General features: G+C 41.5%; 1 protein-coding gene across 1 annotated transcript in view; it reads left to right on the plus strand.

The window, feature by feature from the left end:
* The window catches only part of LOC145392731 (glucose dehydrogenase [FAD, quinone]-like), a 79,461-nt gene that overhangs the window by 32,492 nt on the left and 24,498 nt on the right, over positions 1-22,471 (plus strand). The window contains exon 3 of the mRNA XM_080267030.1: positions 17,325-17,503. Within this exon, the coding sequence (XP_080123156.1) occupies positions 17,325-17,503 (179 nt within the window). The remainder of the gene's footprint in view (positions 1-17,324; positions 17,504-22,471) is intronic.

The following is a 22,471-nucleotide window of genomic DNA, read 5'->3' on the forward strand; positions in this document are numbered from 1 at the left end:
GTCCCACCAACACTCCTCTCCTGCTTCTTTTTTCATTGTCCTTAACCAGGTTTCCCTCGGCCTACCTCTACCTCTTCTTCCTCTAGCAGTCCACTCTGGCACATACTGTATTAAACTGCCTTCTTTTCTGTATATGTGCCCCAGCCACTTCCAGCAAGACAGTCTCACATATTCATTAACTAGTTCCACTCTCGTAATATCCCTTACTCTTTCATTTGTAACTCTGTCTTGCCACTTTACCCCAAGAATCCTTCTCAGTATTTTATTCTCAAATCCTAATACTTTCTGATCTGTTGCAATTGTACTCATGCCCATAAATTAAAATTGGTCTAACCATGGACTTGTAAATTTTCACTTTAGTATGTACCGAAAGCATATCATTATTCCAAACAGATTTCAACATTCCAACAGCTCGCCAGATATTTAAAGTTTTCTACATTCTTCACCACATTATTCCCAATTACACAATCGATTTGGTTCTCCACGTTCATATTAATAATTTCAATCTTTCCACAATTTATTACCAATCCCACTTTTTCTCCTTCCTCCAAGTTAAAGTAAAAAGAATATACCATTTTAAGTACCTGTACCCGGAGTCACGAACAAATTTATTCTGAATTATGTGATGTAATTGACTTTCTTTTTAGGAAGGCCCAAGATGCGTGCAAATAAGCCTCCCATGTCGTTCCTTCTTCCTGCATAATGATTTCTTTGCCTGGAAGGAAAATTATCATAAGTGAAATACAGTTTGCTTGAAGGAAGAAGACGCGGGAGTGTTCAATCATCCTATAAAAGCAGGCCCATCAATGGCAGAATACTGATCACGACTTTGCAGGACGACCTAGAAGAGGAAAGTGTACAAACGATAATGGTTTCTCAAAAAGGACAAGGAAATGAAACTTGCAGAGTCTCTTCCTGTGTGTCTTACTCTTCCTGTAAAAATAAGCCCACTTTACGACAGAGAATTAAACTGCACCTCTTGTTCTCCCCATAAAAGCAAGCCTGTTTACAATGAACTGACCACGAATTAGCAGGAACGACGAGGAAGGGACAGTACAGAATGATCCTGTGTCTCGAGTTCTTCCTGTAAAAACAACAAGCCTAAATTAGGACAGGTGAATGATCATAAATTTGACCGGGTAAAGCACACTGTGGGGGAAAGCACCTCGGTTCTGGGGCCCAATTTATAAACTCTCTTAGATTTATGCCTTACTTAAGACTGCTTGTTTATACCTTTGTTTTCGTTCATACGGCTACCAAACATTTCACTATCAAATTAGAGCAAATATTAAAATGATAAAATAAAAACAACAACGCGATCGGTAAGAACAGTTAAGAGTTACAGAGACACGTTCATCGTAAAAGTATGTAAGGATCTCTTATAAATATTAAAATGACAAAATGAAAAAAAAAAACGATCTGATAATATAATTCCCATAATGAAGACCTCCTTATCGTAAAAACAGGTTAACCTTTATTATAAATGTGAGATTTCGTGCACTGAGGAACAGGAAGGAAGCGACGGGATTCCTGTCGAGTCAGTCGGCCACTGAGAGGGGAAGGTCGTAAAGGTGGATACGTGGGGGGCGAGGCAGAGTGGAAAAAGTGTGTGTGTGTGTGTGTGTGTGTGTGTGTGTGTGTGTGTGTGTGTGTGTGTGTGTGTGTGTGTGTGTGTGTGTGTGTGTGTGTGTGTATGACTGATCTTAGTTTACCAAAACCTTCTGGTGGTATAGAATACAATAAGAACATAGGAAATACATAAGACAGTGTGGCGTGAAGTGAAAGTAAGGTGAGTGGGGAAACGAGGTAATTATAGACCACCAACAAGAGGAAAGCGCAGGTACTCGTGGGTGAGGGTCAAGGTGAAGGTGAAGGTGAGTCGTGGTGGAGCATGACAGGGGGTGACTTTCATTGGTCGAAGATGATGATAATGAGTGCCTCGATAAGATGGTGATTGTGGAATAGGTTAGATTAGGTTAGACTACTTTAAGGTAGTTTGGATTTGGTAAGAGTCCGTGTCTCTATCTGCATCACTGTGTACTAAGTTAACTGCAGGACCATATCTTCTCGCAGAAAGAAGAGTGGTAGCTAGAATTAACTACTCTCTATTCTGGCCGAGTTGGGATGGGGCAGAGGTGTGTGAAGGACGAGTGATGCATATGAATATCGAAGTGTTGCAATTGCTTTGTGTGTGGGCACCTGAGTCTGTATATGTCATCGGCAGCAGCGACATATGCCAGAATATAAAAGACAAACTAAAAGAACACACCTTGAATGTCTGCCACCAATCGAATTTGAACCCCAGACTCGGGGGACACACAGCGTGAGGTGAGTACAGCAACAACTGCCACTAAGCCACCGTAACCCCAACTTGCTTAGGTTATGGTAAATGTAAATGACAGAACACAGCGTACAATGGAGTGTTGTTGTTGATTCAACCCCAAGTTCATCTGGAAGAGAACCCAGTGGACTGCAGGATGCCAACCACTTCAGACAGGCGCCTTTAGAGATCGTTTATTGGGACAATGTTGAAGGATTGTCTGTGTTGTGTTAGTAAACTGCATGAGATAAGCAAGTGGGCTGTAGTGTTGGGGCTGCACTGCAGAGTGAGCAGCGTGGATGTTTGCAAGCTGTATTTTGTGCCGGTACTGAAGCAGGGAAGGGAAATGGTCATATCTCAGTCTGGTTAGGCACGCTCGCGTCTGCATTGGCTGGGTAGTTTTTGAGAAGTGGATGTGGTGGTTCATGAAGGATACTTTTTGGATGGAGATTTTGGATGGCTGTGACGGCATTGTGTGTATGTACGTATTTGTGAAACGTGGTGTTGGATGGGGGAGCAGGGATGTTGTCGCGACACATGTAAAGCTGGCAGGTTGTTCGTTTTCATATTCATATGATCCTTGACTAGAGGTAGGTTTTGTTTCTTGATTCGAGTTATATATATTTACGGTCCTTATGCATACTGTGAATATCCTAATGATTTTTTTTGTGTGTTTTTGAAGCTTTTCAGTGTTTGAGAATGGAGGAAATGGTGAATAACAAGCTGAAAGTGAATGAAAGCATAATAGATAATGTAATTATAAGACTACGTTAACACTGAGGAAGAGGAGGAGGAGGAGGAGATAAAATGAAGTAAGAAACTGGTGGCAGACGAGGAAAGAAAAAGAAAAATAACAGAAAAAGTAAAAAACATAAGAACTGGGAAAAAAATAATATAATAATCAAGGAGAAAGAATATAGTATTTAGATGTTGTTGGAGATAAAATACTGGAAATATTTTCGAAGAGGCTATATCCTTAAAAGTGACAAAGTGTCTTATATTTTTTTCCCAAAATATCTGGTTTTATTTATGCACCGCAAGCCATGACGTCACTTCTTGGCTGTGACGTCACAGCTAAAGGTGACCACTACATGAGTTAAACCGTGCTTGAGATGTTGTACTCTTTTTTTTGTTTTTGTTTTTAATTCAACGCCTGTACTGAAATATTTATTCTATCTTCTATATTTTGTTGGAAGAAAATGAGCTTTTGACTGCATGTCATGTCGTGGGAGATTTAAAAACCTGCGTGTACGCTACTGGTGTAACTGGTAGCAAACAAACAACAAACTGAAATAGCAAGAGTGGACGACGAAAAAGAAGAGCACGAAAAGAATGAAAAAACTGTGAAGGAAGAAACATTCCAAAAAAAATAAAAACCGTTATGCAAGAAAAAATAAAAACTCAAAGAAAGAGTGAAAGAACACAAGAAGGTAGGCTAAACAAACAAACAGAAAGATGAGGATGCTAATGAGGAAAAAGAAGAAGAAGTACAGGAGGAGGGGGAGGTGAAGATGGAGGAGGAGAAGAAGAATATGGAGAAGAAGAAGATGATGATGATAATGAAGTAAAAGCAGAAGAAGACCACTACCACCACCACCAACGAAGGAGGACATGAGGTGAAGGTTAATAGGAAATGAACACTACGGCAAATGCATATAAAAACAAGCACTGATAAAGCGAGTGCTGGTGACAAACAGAGGAAGTGCTACATAAGGGATGAGAAAGGATAAACACGAATAGAGCAACCTTGTGGGTGACATTTTTCGTATTTTAGCAAGCTTCGTAATAGCTCTTCCTTAGCGATTTATTTTGATGGTCCTTTATATATTCCTGTGTGTTATTGATGCTCCTTAACAGTATCCTATACGAAATCTCAAAAGCCACTTACTTGTAGAATACGAACATGGTTTGGTGTGTGAAAATGAATACACGTAAATGGGAAGAGGAAGTAGTAGAGGAAGAGAAGTAGAACAGCGAGAGAGAGAGAGAGAGAGAGAGAGAGAGAGAGAGTTGTATACAGTTGAACACTAAACTATTCGATCCATCTAACACTGCATCTTTACCACCGTCGGAAGATTTTACTCAGCTTAAAAGAAGAAGAAAAAGAAAAATAATAATAATAATAACAATAATAATAATAATAATAATAATAATAATAATAAGAAGAAGATAATGATGATGATGATGATGACGTTTTTATTCACCTTACCATTAACTGTCCTAACGAAGAGATCAGATTTAGCCCTAACCGTCCCCTCCACTATTTGAGATGATTGCAAACCTCAATAATATCGTCTGGAGGTAGCATGAATAAAATCTGAAATACATGAGATTGAAGAAGTTAACTGTTTACGTGCGATGATGTCACCTAGAATAATACCAGACAACACGGTACTCTCTCTCTCTCTCTCTATTTTTATATTATCGGTACCTCTTATCCCTCCATATGGGGTTCACTGCGGGGACGGACCTTCTCCTTGCAGGGAGAATGAGAGCCAGCGTTATCCATTCCCCATGCTGGTGATGTACGAATGGAGAACTATTTTATTAACGAAATATAAATCCCCCAAATAGCATCTAAAGGGATCGACCTCGCGTCCTTTCCGTCGGCAGTCGGAGGAGGAGGAGGAGGAGGAGGAGGAGGAGGAGGAGGAGGAGGAGAAGGAGAAGGAGAAGAAGGAGGAGGAGGAGGAGGAGGAGGAGGAGGACACACGAATCTAAAATATAAGAAATGAAAGAGTTTACGAAGGAAGGAAGGTAACTGATATATTAGAGAGAGAGAGAGAGAGAGAGAGAGAGAGAGAGAGAGAGAGAAGAAAAGGGAGAAGAAAGAATAAGGAAAGAGAGAAAAAATAAAGACGAATGAAAAAAGGAGAAAGAAGGGGAAGAGACAAAAATATCCCGAGTGAGGAGGACAGGATTGAGAAAGTTACCTCTCCTTCCCCTCCCCTCCCCTCCCCTACCCTCCCCCTTCCCTACCCTTCCCCTCCCTAGTCCCACTTTTCTTCCTGCCCTCCCCTCCCCTCCCCTCCTCCCACTTAGCCATACCCCTACACCTACTCTTTCTCATTATTTCCAAGGCTAATGTCACCTTCCCCTTCCCCTCCCCTTCCCATCTCTCTTCCTTCTCCCTCCTACCCCTCCTAAGCCGTTTCCTCCTCCCTCTCCCACCCTCACTCCCGTCTCCTTAATCCTTCTCCCTCATCCCCCTTTTCTCCCCTTTTATCTCTCCCCTTCCCTTCCACTTTTCACCTTATTTCATCCTACCCGTTTCCTTTCCCCCCCTCCTTCCCCTTCTCTCTCTCCTCTTCCTTCTTCCATCTGTCTCTCCCTCCTCTTCTTCTCCCTTTCCCTCCCTCCCTCCCCCCTCTCTCTCTCTCTCTCTCCTTCCTTTTTTTCCCCCATCATTTTGTCTTTCTTTTCCTACCTCCGCTTTCCTCCCTCCCTCCCCCCCATCTCTTCCTGCCCTGTCTGCTCATCATGCTCTCATATATAGGTCATGGTGTCCCTCCTTGTCCTAAACCTATCCTTGATCCTCCCTCCTTTCCCTTTCTAGCTGTCCCACCCTCCCTTTTCTCTGTCCCTTTATACTCCTTCACTCCTGCCTCTTCATTTTATCTTTCATCCTTTGCCTCCTCCTTTCCTTCGTTTGCCCTTCATTCCCTATACTCTTTACGCTTCATATATCATCATCATCAGCCATTGCAAGTCCACTGCCGAGCATAGGCCTCCCCAACCTTCTCCACGAAATCCTTGACTGAGCCAGTCTCTGCCACGTTTTGCCAGCAAATTTCTCTATCTCATCTTTCCACCTCCTGTCTGGCCTTTTTTCTGCTACCTTTACAGTCTCTTGGAATCCAGTCACTCAGCCTCTTGCTCCACCGGTTATCCCTTATTCTTGGTACATGACCTGCATACCTCCATTTCTGTTTTATAATGTCTTTGACTTTAGTCTGCTCTCTCTTCTTCTCCTTCACCCAAGTTGATATTTTCCTGTCTCTCAAAGATATTCCCAACATTGACCTTTCCATTGCTCTTTGAAAATGGATTTGCTGATTTTCCATTGATTTTGTCAGTTTACGGGTCACACAACCGTACGTCATGGCTGGGATTAAGCATCTGTTATATACTTTTCGTTTCACACATACCAGCAAGTTACTCCTCATGATGTTTTTATGTTTACCGAAAGCTTTCCATCCAATTGTAATGCGTCTTTTTATAACTCTATCATGGTCTTTCGTTAGTTGTAGTATATGTCCCAAGTAATTGTACTCCTCGACTTCTTCCAGAATTTCTTTGTTTATTTTGATGACTCTCCTTGGTGTATATGGAGTCAACATTATATTAGTTTTCCATCGGTTCATCTTTAGTCCTACTTTGAGACTCTCTATTTAGTTCATATTTCTTACAATGTCTCTGCTGCTTCTGCGATTAGGACAAGGACATATGTAACTCTCTCTCAAATAGTTTAGGTTTTCTCCATCTATTTTTACTTCTTTGTTCTCCCAGCCTAGCTATACACACACACACACACACACACACACACACACACACACACATATATATATATATATATATATATATATATATATATATATATATATATATATATATATATAAAACTCTCTTTTTCCTTCTTTGTGTCTTTCTCGTCCCTCCTACTCGCCTCTTTCATTTCCTGTCTTTCCTCCCCTACTTTCCCCTCATTTTTCTCTCATTCCTTTCCCTTACACTTCTTACTTACATCTTTATCTTCTTTTCTTCCCTATGTCCCTTTCCATCCATTCTCTCTTTGTTCATCCTGTCCCATCCCATTACTGGTGACAGTAATGGGATGGGACAGGATGAACAAAGAGAAGGGGATGGGACAGGATGAACAAAGAGAAGGGGAGTCTGAAGGCTTACCTCCCTCAGACTCCCCTTCCCCCTCCGTACACATTATACTTTTCACTGACCTTCCATATTTCTCCCTGCCATCCTCCCCCCTACCTCTCCTCCCTCGTCCATCCTCTTCACCTCCTCCATACCATTCTCTCTCGTTCCCCTTCGCCCTCCCACGCTCTATTCCCTCTTCCCTTTTCTCTCCTCCCTTCCCCCTTGCCCTTCACTCTTCCCTCCAAGCCAGCTCTCCTCCCTCCCCTCCTCTTTCCCTCACCTTGCTACCCTTCCTTTATGTACTTCCCTTTCCCTCTTCCCTCCTCAATCACCTTTTCCCTCTCTTCTCCCATTCCTCTTCCTTCTTCCATCAACCGTTTCTCTACTTTCTCACATTCGCCCTTTCACCCACCCTCCCTATATTTCTTAACAGTATGGTTAATAGGAAATAAATAGGTTTGGAGAAGAAGATACAGTGCGTCATACAAAAAACAGTGATAGAGTATAGTTGCATAATTCAGTATTTTTCACTTAACGGAACAGAGCCACTCCTACAAATTGAATACTGTGCCGTGTTTGCCTGAAATTCGATGAACCATAGTTATAAGGAAAGAATGAAAGTCCTTAGTCACGTGTCAGATCCGCCCTCTACCTTCATAACATTTGGCCATCAACTGAGCTGGAAGGAGTTAGAGATTATACGTCAAGATAGGGCAAACGCGATATAGCTTTGGAATTCATCTCTTCAATCCAGGGACGTAATTTCCGTTTTATTTGTGCTACAGCTGGACGATTTTATTCGCTCAAGAAGAGGTGTTTCGAACGGGAGAAGTTAGATATTGTCTTTTAACGCCTTCAGGAGAAGAGGCTTTTTCTCAGGCTGAATAAAATCGTCATGTAATAGCTTGTGTAAGGCGAAAAAATATGCTATCGTGCCATAAGAGCCATCTCCACGAATTCTAGTGACGTCTTTTAGTGGTGTATTCTTCAGAAGACTTGTTTCAACTTTAAAAACGCTGTCTCGTATTGAAAGAGTTACTAAGGACTATTGCTCCTCCAGATCATAAGCTCCTTTCTGAGCTTAATATAATCATTTGAAATAAGCATGAATAAACTAAACAAAAAAGTGGGAGTGTGTTTCTAACCTGCGTCTCATTTCCTTCTCCCCTTCCCTTTCTCTCTTCTCCCCCCCCCCCTTTTCTCATTCCATCCGTCCTTTTCTCGGCTTACCTCCCTCAGACTCTCCACTTTACCCTCTCCCCCTTCCCCTCACCACCTCCTCTTCCCCCCTCAACCCTATCTCTCCTCGCCTCCTATTTCCCCCTCCCCTCCCGTTTCTCTCATACTCGTAATCTTTCTTTTTTCCTCCTTCCTCTCCCCACTTCTCCTCACCTCCTTTCCCTTCCCGCTCCTCTCCCCACTTTCTCCTCACCTCCTTTCCCTTCCCCCTCCTCTCCCATCTTCTGACTTATCTCTTCCTTCCCCTTTCTCTCCTACTCTCCCCCTTCCCTCCCCTCTCCTTTCTCTTATCTTACCACCCCCTCCTCCTTCTACCTCATTCTCCTCCTCTAATTTTCCCCTACTCCTCTTCACCCTCTTCCCCTTACTTCTCCCCCTCCTCTCATTCCTTCTATCCGTTTTCCTCGTACATTTCTTTCTTTTCCCTCCCCTTCACTCCTAACCCTTCCTCTCACCCCCTTCCCTTCTTCAGGTCTCTCCTATCCTTCCTCTCCCTCCCCTTATGTTACCTCCGCCTCAGTTCTCATATCCCTTCCTCTCCCTGTCTCCCCTCCTCCCCTTTTTATATTATCTTCCTATATTTCCACACATACTTCATCCATCCTGTCTGTCCTTCGTCAGTTCTCTTACTTCCTCAGTTTCCCTTCCTCGAATAATCACAAATTCACTGACATTTCCCATCCACCTTCTTGGCCTTCCACGCTTCATTTCATCCTTAAACTCACCACATATACCCTTTTAACCGCCCTACTCTTGTCTGCTCTCTCTCTCTCTCTCTCTCTCTCTCTCTCTCTCTCTCTCTCTCTCTCCCTGACCAACAGACCTCCTTACTCCTTCTTCCTGTTTAGTTTCATGCATTGCCTTCCTGTCTTTGTAATTATTCTTCATCATTATAAAACTAATCTATCTCTATTACTCCAGTGCCTCTGCAATCTAAAGGCATCCTAAATTGCAATTATTATTATGGTATTATCATTATTATTACTATTATTATTATTATTATTATTATTATTATTATTACTACTACTACTACTACTACTACTACTACTACTACTATTACTACTACTACTACTACTACTCGTCCCCTCCCCGGAGGGGCTCGGGGACGGGTATTGTTTCACTCCGTTTGTTTGATTATCTGTCTGCCTGTCTGTCCGTTTGTTAGCAACTTTACGTGAAAACTACTTGTGCAATTTTTGACTAAAATTACAGGAATGATGGGCTATGACCTTCTGATCACCTGTTTAAACTCTGTGCCAAATTAAGCCAAGGCCCAGGCTGTAGGCCCAAATAATGTAAAAAAACGGGGACGGGTAAAAATCGTTTTTCACCATAACTCCTTTCAAATTCGTCATGGCGGCATGAAACCAAAACCTAAAGGTGCATCTTTCAAATCTGTGTCCTATAACATGCCTCATTACATAAGGGGGGTCAACCCTCAATTAGCGGTAGGGGGGTCAGTTTCAGGTGGGTCGGGCCTAAAGTTTCAGATGGCCATAAAATCGTCAATTTTCACCCGATTTACTCCAAATTTGTTACGTGCCATCTTTGACTAGATATCCTGTTGTGTTTATACGTCAGCAGTAAAATGACTGCCGGGGACTGGTTTGCTGTGCCTTGGCGCCCGCTTTTTGTTATTAGTTATTACTGTAACAACCGAAATGAAACTTAACAAATTAATCGCAGTCCTGGCCGAGATTCGATCTCGGACCCTCGCGCTTGATACACGCGCACGTTACCACTGAGCCAAAGAGAGTATCTCCGCTTTGCCTCCCGGCAACGCAGGCTTTTATACATCCCATTACACCCCTCTTTTCTCCCTTTGGTGATTAATTTGGTGAGTTTCGAACACACAGGGTAGCGTAAGCATCGGAGGCCACCATGGGGAGGCTGCGGACCACACAGCCCATCCCCGGGATGAGGGCAGGGACGCTGTCAGCTAACCAAGGACAGTCAAATTGCCAGCCAAGCCTCGCCTCACATCCCACACCGCTGCCAACCAATGTAACAACCGAAATGAAACTTAACAAATTAATCACTGTCCTGGCCGAGATTCGATCTCAGGCCCCCGCGCTTCTTACGCTCGCACGTTACCACTGAGCCAAAGAGAGGATCCCCGCATTGTCACTAGGCAACGCGTGCTTTTATTCACCCCATTACATTACTTTCAGTCTCCTACTACTGCATTCTTTTGAAGTCATCGTGGTGCAGGGTTAGGCACATGGCCAGGTTTTTCACCTGCGGCGATAGCCAGCAGGTCAATGAGTGGCTAGCGTTCTTCTTCTTCTGGCAAATTTGTTAAAAGGAGGCCTTTAAAGAACAGCGTCAAAGAAATTGGCCGAAGGGGAAAGCCACGAAATCCTCGTACGGGCAAAAAGTGGACCCGGCTGCGTCAACACTCTCCATATAGTGAGCCCTTTTAAGGCGAAGGACCGAGCAAAGACGGTGCTCGCCGATGAGCCTCAAACTGTTTGAAACAAGAGCCTCGCTGCAGGTCCCAGAGCAATTCTGCTCTTGTTTTTTATGCAGGGAAGAAGGACCCAAAGATAAAAGCCCGATAGATTATGCCCTCAAACAAAAAAAAAAATAAATAAATAAAAACAAAATAACAGTGAGCCACATTAAGGTTATGTGTGAGTGGCTTTTATGTTTCAGTCGTGCTATCTCCAGACAATTTTATTCAGCACTGAAGGGGTTGATATGGCCTTCATTAACCCCTTCACTCTATGAGGTGTCCCCTGAACTGCGCCAAATTCTGTTCGGTAGCCAGAAAGAGCAATATGTCACTTTTGTCTCTTTCGTATTGCCTCCAGATGATTTTATTCAGTTGACGATGGGCTCCTGGTGGTGAAAAAAAAAAAAAAAAGTCAATGAAGGCTACATCTAATCCCTCCAGTCCGAAAATTTCTCCTTAACTGGGTAAAATCACCCGAAGACGGCCAGAGTGAAGTGGGAAAAATACATCATCTGGCCCGCATCTAGTGACGCTTACTTCATTTTATTTTATTCTTGTTCTCCCCAGTTTTATTCATATTGGAAGAGACTTGGAGCTGAAAGAGTTAGATGTGTCCTTCATAAATATCTTCTCTACTAGGGCTTTATCCTTAGCTGAATAAAAATCGTTTGGAAGCAGCAAGACAGCAGTACAAAATAATTCGTCTTGGTTTGAAGTTGTCTAGGCTGCATCCAAGCCCCGCCATCCATCACACTAATAACAGGCTACTCTGGACGAAATGCAAGATATACACGCAAAAAGTATATGCAACACTATGTGCAAGAATTGTATGCAGGAAATATAATAAAAATACATGCAAGAAATATATGCAAAAATATATGCAAGAAATATATGCTAGAAATATAAGCAAGAACTATATGGAAAACTAAATGTAAATAGTGTATGTAAGAAATATATGCAAGAAATGTATGCAGAATAAATGCAAGATCTATATATGCGAAATATAGTACATCCACTCCGAGAAGTCCAGTATTAAACCATTGCACTGCCTGGTGGTCAAGTGGTTAGAACGCCCCATTCGGATCGACAGCCCTGCATAGGTTCGATCCCCAAGAGATGACTGGAGAGCTTTCAATCATGTAATACCATAAAGAGAAGTAGGCTAATCATCTGTCCTTAAATGTATGTACTGCATCAATGTAGCCTAGGGTCCCTACACCACGAAGGGAGTAGTAAAGGATTGACTTAACGTTTTACAGACGGAAGCGAAAGTTCACGTAATATTTCACCTCTTCTACTTCACGCTTTCCTCTGCTAGCTAATGTTCCTAAGTTGTGGAAAGCTTGGTATTTTCCCAATATTCCACCTCCTCTGCTTCTCACTTTTTTTCTGGTGGCTAATATTCCTGACTTGAGAGAAGCTTGGTAGGTTCCCAAAATCCCACCTCTTCTGCTTCTGACACTGGCTAATATTCCTAAGCTGACAGAGAATTGGTAAATTTACCCACCCATAGATTATCCTCTTTGAAATGGTTCTTCAGGGAGGAAAGTGACGGACATGCCATAAGTGTGAAGTAGACGCAATGGAACAGTAGCCGAAGTTTTTGCTATCGTAAGGTGAATGAATTCGTCCAACCGTAACAGTAATGAAGATAAAGAAGAAGAAAAGAAGAAAAGTGCTATTTTGCCTCAAGAAGAAAGAGAGAAAACAAAGAATGCAAATACGTCACTGGACTGAAGGAGTTAACTTAGAAAAAGTATGAGCCTAATGACAGCAAACACTAACAAAGGAATGTCAATGCCACCCGCCGTGGCCAACCGTTCCCAGACCTTCCGTCCGCAAAAGTAAATAGGAGCCAAGGAAAAGTGAGTCTGAGGTGCGGGGATGAGCTAAGGTTGGACGGGCGGAACAAAGCCTTCAAGGTAAACCGGGGTGTGACTACTCACAATAGGACGATTGCTGCCATATCAACCTGCATGTGTTTGAGTTGTTTGAATGACTAATCGCTTGTACTTTTGTTCTCAATCATTCAGCATCCATTCACTTTACAACCAAAGTATAGTGAACAATGAATCTGAAAAGAGGGGAAAAAATACCTGTTTCTGAAAAGAGTAAACTGGTATAGAGACAAGTTTATCTGGTAAAATCATTTAAACCATTTCTTATTTACGGGCCCTGACCTAGCGTGGATGCATATATGTATACGTGTATTTTTTGCTTCCTTGACTGCTCCACTATGTGAGGCCATTCCTGAACTGTATAAAATAATTTGGCAAAACAGTTACTTTTTATAAAGACGTCCTCTGACTATAATGGTTATAAAAACGTCATCGTACTTAGGGGACAGATGAAAATATTATTGAATCATCTAATGAACAGAGAAAAAAGCTAATACGTAAATAAATGATGGCATCGTACTTAGGATGGTGTAATCATAGGTCTAAAATTCGCGCCGAGGCCACAACATGTGGGAGGCAGCGTCGTGGGTGAGCTACGGGGTCCTACTCTCGTTAGTTTAGGAGGTTGTCTAGCACCTGTGCCTTACCGACTTATTTTGCATAGTATATCTTACATAGATTGTATAAGTATCACCTTCTCAGTTAGAGGAATCGTTTAAGTTGAATAAAACTGTCTACAAGTAGTACGTGATCATACTAAACCATGCCTCACCGGACGGGGGGGGGGGGATGGAAGCTCCTATTACGACTATCCAACACAGCGTGGGCAGAGCCTAGGTCAAGAGAATTTATTATTCTCTTGACCTAGGGCAGAGCATGGATTATTAACGACGACGCTATTTGGAAGTACACAAGGAGAGTATCAATACCAACTGCACTATCTTGCTCGCAGGCCAAAGCTTTGTTAGTGCGTTTTTCTTTTTGTTACAGTAAGAGCACATTAAGAACAGTGAGCAGTTCAATTGTCTTCTTCGTTCCATGTGGTCCTTTTGGTGCCACAGTGTATTATGCGATAAATTCGATGTAATAACAGAGGACAAGTTAATTGGTACTGCATTACCTCTCTCTGTCTCCAGTGTTCAGTGTTATACTATTTTTAGGTACAATGGCAGAGGAGGAATTAACTCAGTCATGGTCTATCTTCTCTCACATCTTATTCTAGTTGCCATTTTATTTAGATGAGTGAGTCGCTGAAACCTGAGAGAGTTTACACCAACGACCAGCTGGCCTACTTCGCTCGCTGTCCAAGGCTGATTGTTAGGTTACATTTTATTTTAGATACAGTATCATGAGAGAGAGAGAGAGAGAGAGAGAGAGAGAGAGAGAGAGAGAGAGAGAGAGAGAGAGAGAGAGAGAGAGAGAGAGAGAGAGAGAGAGAGAAACTGTTGGTGTCACTTCCTCTCTCGTATTTTTTTCAGCTGCAACTGAGTGAATGAGAAACTGAGATTGTTCGTTTGCTCTTCAAGGGTCGGTTAGTATTATGTTTAGTTATATTTAGAATGCACAATAGGAAAAAATTATTAACAAAAAGCAACTGCTAATAAAAATAATAAAGTGGGATCAGCACAGGGACGCCTCGAACGGACTTTGACCTAACTAAATCGACTTACACTAAAATGCAATAATTTCTTTACATCCTCACAAACACACAGAGCTTGCAAATTTTGAGCCAGAACAGATCAAGTATTCATGAGACAACACTACACCTGGACTCTGACCTTGACCGATAATCTTTGACTTCAACCTTTGATTAATCTGTACCAAAATCGAATGACTCCTTCACAGACTCACGCACAATGTAAGTGCCCATTTTTGTCGAAATCAGATCAGGCATTAATGAAAGTTTACGTACATACATACATACATACATACATACATACATACACATACACAGACTTACATAAGTACATATAGCCATACATACAAATATACATACATCCATACATACATACATAATTATAGTCATACATACATAGATACATACATACACACATATAACCTGACTTAATCTCAATAAAGAAGAAACAACAAAGGAAGGGAAGAAACAGACACAGAAGGAACAGAGAAAATGAAAGGGGAAAGAAGGGACGAGGGAAAAAAGAAGGGACGAAGATGAGGGAAGGGAGGAAGGGAAGAAAAGCAGGGAAGAGACGGAGAAAGAGGAGGAAAGGCATGGAGAAACAGAAACTATGAAGCAGAGAATGGGAGGGAAGAGGTAGAGAAAGGAAGGGAAGAAAAGGGACAGGAAGACACAGAGAGGAAAGGAAACACAAGGAAAGGAAGGGAAACAGAAAAAAGAAAGGATGAGACAGAAAAGAGAATGGAAGACAGTAAGCGCGAGTCATCTAGGCCTGTGCCAGACGGAATGCTAAGACAAGAGGCGTGAACGGAAAGGTGAAGGGTAGGCTTCTCTCTCTCTCTCTCTCTCTCTCTCTCTCTCTCTCTCTCTCTCTCTCTCTCTCTCTCTCTCTCTCTCCTACATAAGTCTGTCTATCTGTGTGGCATCAGCTGCAATTTAATACGAGGGAAAATGCAACGATGAACTGGTTAATGGTAGAAGTATTAACGCTGCCAGGCTCCTATGACTCCCTCTCAGATGAATATAATCGTTTGGCAGTATTTAGAATAAAAAACTGGATGCGATGACTAAGTAACACAACCGATAGTATTACGGTTGTCTGAAACAGAATATTACAGTTAATACTGACAAACTATCATCCAGTACAGTCAGTAAAACAAGTATTGCTTATTATCGTTTTCAAGCTCCTGTGACACTCAAATGAAAAAAACCGTATAAGCTGCAATAGAATTCCAGAGTTGTCCATATCATGAGATGGTTAATAGTGGCATTATTAACATTATCAGGTTCCCATGACTCAAGCTTAGCTGAACAAAATCGTTTGTCGTTACCTGGTATACAGTGTTAGAGTTGTCATGGCCGTGAGAAGGTTAATGGTTGCAGCATTAACACTCTCAGGCTTTTATACTCAGCTCCAATCGTCTAGCGTTACATGGAACAGAACATTATGCCCCGACCGTGAGAATTAGTGGTGACAATATTAACACTCTCAGGTTCGTATGACTCATTTTCAGTTAAATAAGCTTGTCTGGCGTTATATGGAACATATTACTAGAGCTGCCCCGTTCACGAGAGGATTAAGTATCATCCTAAGGTTTGACAAATACAGGGCGGGAAGGTAGGGCCATCTGGGACACGTCAAGGTCATATTTCGGTTGGTACAGGATGCTTCGTAGCACCTCTTCCTTAGCGATTTAGTTTGCACATTACGTGTTAGCATTCTCTTGTATGTTATTTATCCCTTTTTAATCCTTAAACTGCAGTGCTTTTAAACTTACGATTGTCCCTGATGCGTAGTTATTATTTGTTTTTAAAATACTTTTCAAAACATGATGATATGGTGTGATATTGATCAACTATGGAGGAAAAACTCGTCTAACTGCCATGACCGAAGTGTACTGACAAAGTGATGGCAACACCTTTGATGCGGCAGTGAGGTGTGGAGACGGGCAATTTCTTAACTTCCAAGAGTACCGTCTCACTAATTCCACTCACTCGTCACACTTGGAAGGAACCTAGATAAGATATAGCATTTTATTAACCACTGGTTGGCCTTCGTCGTCGTCGTCGTCATCATCATCATCATCATCATCATCATCATCATCATCCTTACCTTATCTCATCTCAAATAAATTTACAATCAGTTCCCTGTAGTAACTATGACTTGAAAGCTATAGGAATGAAAGATGAGCATTCTGTGGTCAGCCCTAAGTTGGTGTTTATTATACAGGGAAATATCCAAGAGCTAAGGATGAGGCCTTCAAAGCTTTCCTAAACAGAAAACCAATCTTTACTGGGATAACCAATTATTATGATTTGTTCTTGCTGGAAGGACAGATAGAGCGCAAAATCTTTCATGTAGCTTACAGTATATGATCAGCAAAAACAAGTATAGGTCTCATCTCAAAGAAAACATAATCGCAGGTTATACTGTTCCTCCAGGAAGGGCCAAGAAGAGAGATTGCAGAATCTTTTCATGTGTTTTTTCCTGTATTTAAAAACTCTAGGCTACGACAGGCAGCTGAAATATAAGTATACTTGTGAACCTCGTCACTTATTCTTTTAATTATACACGGGATGGGTAGGATGAATAAACAAAGAAAAAATATTAAACTAGGGGAACTACCAACAGAATGATTTTTTTTCTGCATTTTTTGCACGTGTGGTGCTGTAAAACAGAGTTTTGCATAGACACACAGACCACGCAAGACCTCTTTAAACACTTTTTTCTATCACCCAGGTGTTGAGCGAAGGTAGAAATGGTACTGCTATGCCGCCTACGTGACGCCATCCTGGGCACCACTACTGACCATACAGACCACACCGACACAGACCCCCCAAGACCACCAGACCACACAGACCTTTGTTAAACACTTTTCATTTATTTTAATTCCTCAGGTGTGGTGCATCGACAGACATGGCGCTGCTAAACCGCCTGCGTGATGCCATCCTAGGTTCCACAACCAATTCCCTCCTACCCCTTGTCAGGCTGTTCCTAGTATCGCTCTTCCCCAACGCTGGGCCAGACAACTACCCCCTCCCGGCACAAATACACTCCCAGTACGACTTCATCATTGGTAAGCATCTGGAAAAAAAAAAAAAAAGTGGGGCATAGTTGTAAGCTATTACAAGAGAAAGGTGCAATTATTAAGTCCAGATGTCACCAACTTCTCACTACGACCTCATGATAGGTAAGTATGTTAGAGAATGGAGATGGCTAACAGTAAGTTTAATGGACACTTTGCTACTCTTCTCTTTAGGAAATATAATGGCATTTTGGTACGATCAACATAATTAGAAAGAATCGAATCAGTCTAGTATCCGATCCTCCTCTTATTACATGACCGTTACGAGCCTTTGGTGAGGATGAAAGGAATGGAAGCAAAATAACACTTTTCTTCATCTTCTCCGCCTCCTTCTCCTCAAAGTAGCACTATTCTTCTTCTCAAAATAGCACATTTCTTCTCATCAAAATAGCACTATTCTTCTCAAAATAGCATTTTTCCTCTTTCCCTCCTCCTCCTCCTCCTTCTTGACTAGGTCAGTACCAACTATCAGTCTTAATACATGAACAGATCAACTTCATTATTGATAAGTACTTTGTCGCTAATAAAGAAAACTGGGTTTAGTTATTAATAATTAGAAGGAGTATGGATTAGATATGTTACTTTAGTACTGGTACGTTGGTTAGGAAGAATTCGACCAGACCAGTACACCCTCCCTGCCTCACTACACGCCCATTGCGATTCTATCATTTGTAAGGCTGATAGAAAGTGGGTACTTTTTCGTTAGTATTCTTAGAAGAGAAAATGATGCTTTGTTTTTATTATGACTACATTAGTACTCCATTCCCATCTCACTACAAAACGACTTTACTTTTGGTGAGGTTAAGAGAAAAAGGTGCCTAGTTATTAAGGGTTAGTTAGTATTACTGTGTAGATACGGCACTTTATCATTAGTATGTTGAGAAGGGGTAGGACCAGACGAGTATCCCCCCCTGCCTCACTACATACGGAAAGACTATCACTGGTTAACCGGGAAGAAAATGAAGCTGTTCCAAGTAGCCTATCCCCGGGTCCCTACACTCCTGACTAATGGGAATTGGATGATAGACGACGAATTGATGGTTAGGAGGAACAGGATCACACATACATATTCAGTTAGTCCCCCTTCATTTTGATTACGTTCTTTCGTAATGTATTTTTGCTACCACCACAAGATTTCCTTTAGCTTCGGTGAGACTTTCGAACTGGAGGAGTTAGATACAGCTTTCAGTAACCCCTTCGCTATTAAGTGGTCTGATCTATGTTGAATCCAGCCGACTCTGGAGATGTTAAGAATAAACTGTAAAAAATACGTCATCGGACTGAAGGAATTAAGTGAGAGATCAGGCTGTTTACGAGACGGGTCTAAGTTTAATGCTTGTATCAAATAAATGAAAAAAAAAAAAAAAAGTGCAAAAATATATGCCTAAGTATACCCAGTGCCTGATGAAATAGTAATGAAGTTTTTTTTTTTTTTTTATGATGATGGGTTCATAACATTAAACGTCCATTTATCTTTCACCCAATCATGTATTTACCCCATCAGGAACGTAGGGAATTGGCTGATTAATCAACCTACGCCATAACATAATGGCTCATTTTCTGTTGCCGCATTCAAACCACCAACACAAATATTTATCAGATGGATCCTTTATCATTTAAGCAAGTTGTTTCAGTTCCGTTTGAATTAGCAAATATTAGGTTCGCTGCAGAACCGAATCTTCTCCTCGAAGGGAAAGTGATAACCAGAATTAATTCCGCCCCGAACTGGCCAAGCACAAATGGGGAAGGGGTACCTGTAGAGTGTGATGCATGTAAAAGAGGACATGAATCGGCTATGTGTATGTGTCCTAAGCTGCATATACTGTAATTGTCTTAGGTAAATCAGATATAGTGTGAACATTATGCAAACATTCAAATGGACATATTATCAGCAACCATTTTGAACATCCACCACCACTGACTCGGGTCACACACATTAGATCAGTACACTACCACCGAGCCACGAAAGCTCCCAGGTACCACCACTCCACTACAAATATTTTATCATTTCCTACTCCCAAATTTGAATCATTAACTATCTTCAAATACTACCAACGTCTCTGTCCTAGTAGCCTTTTTATTTAGGTATTCAGTTTCAGCCAGTAACAGCAGAGGGAATTCTTAAAAGCTGAGTGTTAAAACTTATTGTATTAATCCTTTTCCTGTAACTGTTCATTGTTTTCCTTGACCCACTGCTTGTATCTCTTCCTCTATACTGCGGGCACGCCACTCCCATCTACCAACACATATTACCCTCTTTTGTCCAGATCCCTAACGCAACTTGGGAAGCTTCTCTTTTCCTCATTCTTCCCTTCCCTCTGCATATACCCTCCACTCTTTTAAATACATTGTGTCCAGGCATCTTGATATGAAAGACTCTTGATTTTATCTATTTACTCATTTTTTTTTTTTTTTTAGGGACGAATCTTACACACTCAGCCTCCCCCCCTTGCGCGCACGCACACACACACACACACACACACACACACACACACACACACACACACACACACACACACACACACACACACACACACACACACACACACACACACACACACACACACACACACACACACACACACACACAATCGTTTAACCTCTTCCTCAGTCTCTCACACTTTCAGTTTCCCAGACATGTCACGTATAATGCAGCAATCCTTGGCATCCCTTTCCTGGTTCGTTTAGGAAGTGTTCTGTGGCAGTCAGGCAGGGTTCAAGCTCGAGGTAAGGCTGTCGTGAGTCATTATGTAGAGCGAGTGTGTTCTTGTTACCGATGGACGAAAACAGGTGTTGTTGAAATAAGTTACGTCACCAACGACGAAGCTTACATTGTTCTCTCTCTCTCTCTCTCTCTCTCTCTCTCCCTATCTCTATCTCTATCTGTCTATCTACCTATCCATCTATCTATCTCCGCAGACAGTCAGATCGATAGACGGTTGGAGAATGAATCCAGAGTGAGTTTTTTTTTTGTTCGTGTGTGTGTGTGTGTGTGTGTGTGTGTGTGTGTGAATATGGATAAAGTGAGGGGTCGTATTTCAGGTAGCACAGGAGGTTTCGTAGGCTTCGTAACACCTTGTCCTCGGCGATTTTATTTTGGTTATTACACCATAACATTTTCTTACTTGCTACTGATATCGCTTCAAATGCACATACTTTGCCTCAGTAACATACAAGAGGATACTGAAGGGTAACTTACCGAAAAAGTCGCTACGGAAGAATGTTTGGGAATCTCTAGAGCCATTAAGAATACACCCCAATCCCTTGCCCTCTCTAGACGGCAAGACAGTATAAAAAAGTATGAGATTATGTCAACACCAGATACAGAAATAAATCGTTAAGCAAAAAGTGCTATGTAGCAGTCTTTATAAGGGCCTGCGTACAGCGAAGTAACGACGCACACGTGAACACACGGCAAGCTGTTCGTGTGTGCATTGTCGCCTAATCAGAGATAACGATAATATATATATATATATATATATATATATATATATATATATATATATATATATATATATATAGAGAGAGAGAGAGAGATAGATAGATAGATATAGATAGATAAATAGATACACAGATAGATAGATGTACAGAGAAAGAAAGAAAGAGAGAGATGAACTATAGCCTTCTCACTCTAACTTGGCGTAAAATTGTTTTCACCTTGAATGCTAAGTTGTAACAAGGGATTAACATCAGAATATAATGCTGGCCATGAAGCTCTCTGGGTATCATGTAGAGCAGCGTTTCTTAACCTGGGGTGCTAGCACCCCCGGGTGCTGAAGTCAATTTTGGGGGGTGCTGGAAAATGCAACATATATTGGTTTTGTTTAGTGTTGGCATCGCTGATATTTTATTTTTGGAGAATGTATAAAACGAATTGTCAAGGAGTACATCACTTTATCTTTATAGTAGTATTAGTAGCTAACTGCAGCAGTGTAGCAACTGCAGTCCCAGTAACCAGATGTAAGAGGGTGCTGGACAGTGCGGCCTTACTGCAGGGGGTGCTGATGTCGGAAAAGGTTAAGAAACGCTGATGTAGAGCACTGTCTTTTTCTGCCACCGAGGTATGTGAAATAAGCTGCAAAAATGCGAAAATCTGGGCCAAGTGAAAGTAAAAACAGTATAGCTAAAAATTATCGCAGCACCAAACAAGTCGTAACGCCTGAATGACAGCGGAAAAAAAGAAAGAAAGAAGAAAACGGAGTGGAAAAACAACACCGAAAAGAAACAATGCATAGAAAATCATCGTGACCCCTATTACCTTGCATGTCGGTTTGCTATCCTACCAGTGTAAAAAAATGAGCAAAAAAAGCGAAAATGAAAAACCTTTAGAATGGAGGCCAACACTAGAAAAGCAAGTCATGGTTTCCCTCCCTCTTCCCATCCCATTTTCACCAATCTCTCTCTTCTCCATCCCTACCTCCCCCTTCTCCTTCTTCTTCATCCTCATCTTCTTCCCCCCCCCTTCTCTCTCTCTCTCTCTCTCTCTCTCTGACCTTCCTTCCCTTCTTTTCTCCTTCACTTCCTTGTCTCCTACTTGTCTTGATAAACATTAAAATTGCCATCAGGAAACTTTATAAACCTATAATTAAATTCAGTACCCAAAATATTTCTTTTCCTTACAATACATTCATGGTTGCTGTACTTCCTAGATACTTGAAATCACTAACATTATTTAACACCTCTCCAGCAAGCATTATTCTGTTTATCAGTGTTTTATAAATGCTTGTTGAAAAAAATGCAGACAGACTTACTTACTGTACTGTAGCGAATATGATATCAATAGTCTTTCCTTGTCTTTCTGATTTACCTGTTATAAAGTACACTAGTTAGAGGTAGGATTATCACAATTTACATTATTATAAAATCAAGATCTATTTGATTCCACGATAACACCTATTTCAACAACGATCGGTTACATTTTCAGTATAAGTCTTAAACAATATAGGAGATACAACCACG

The sequence above is a fragment of the Coenobita brevimanus genome, chromosome 23 (assembly GCF_032717465.1).
Source record: "Coenobita brevimanus isolate Jiangsu-jjx chromosome 23, ASM3271746v2, whole genome shotgun sequence".
NCBI lineage: Eukaryota > Metazoa > Arthropoda > Malacostraca > Decapoda > Coenobitidae > Coenobita > Coenobita brevimanus.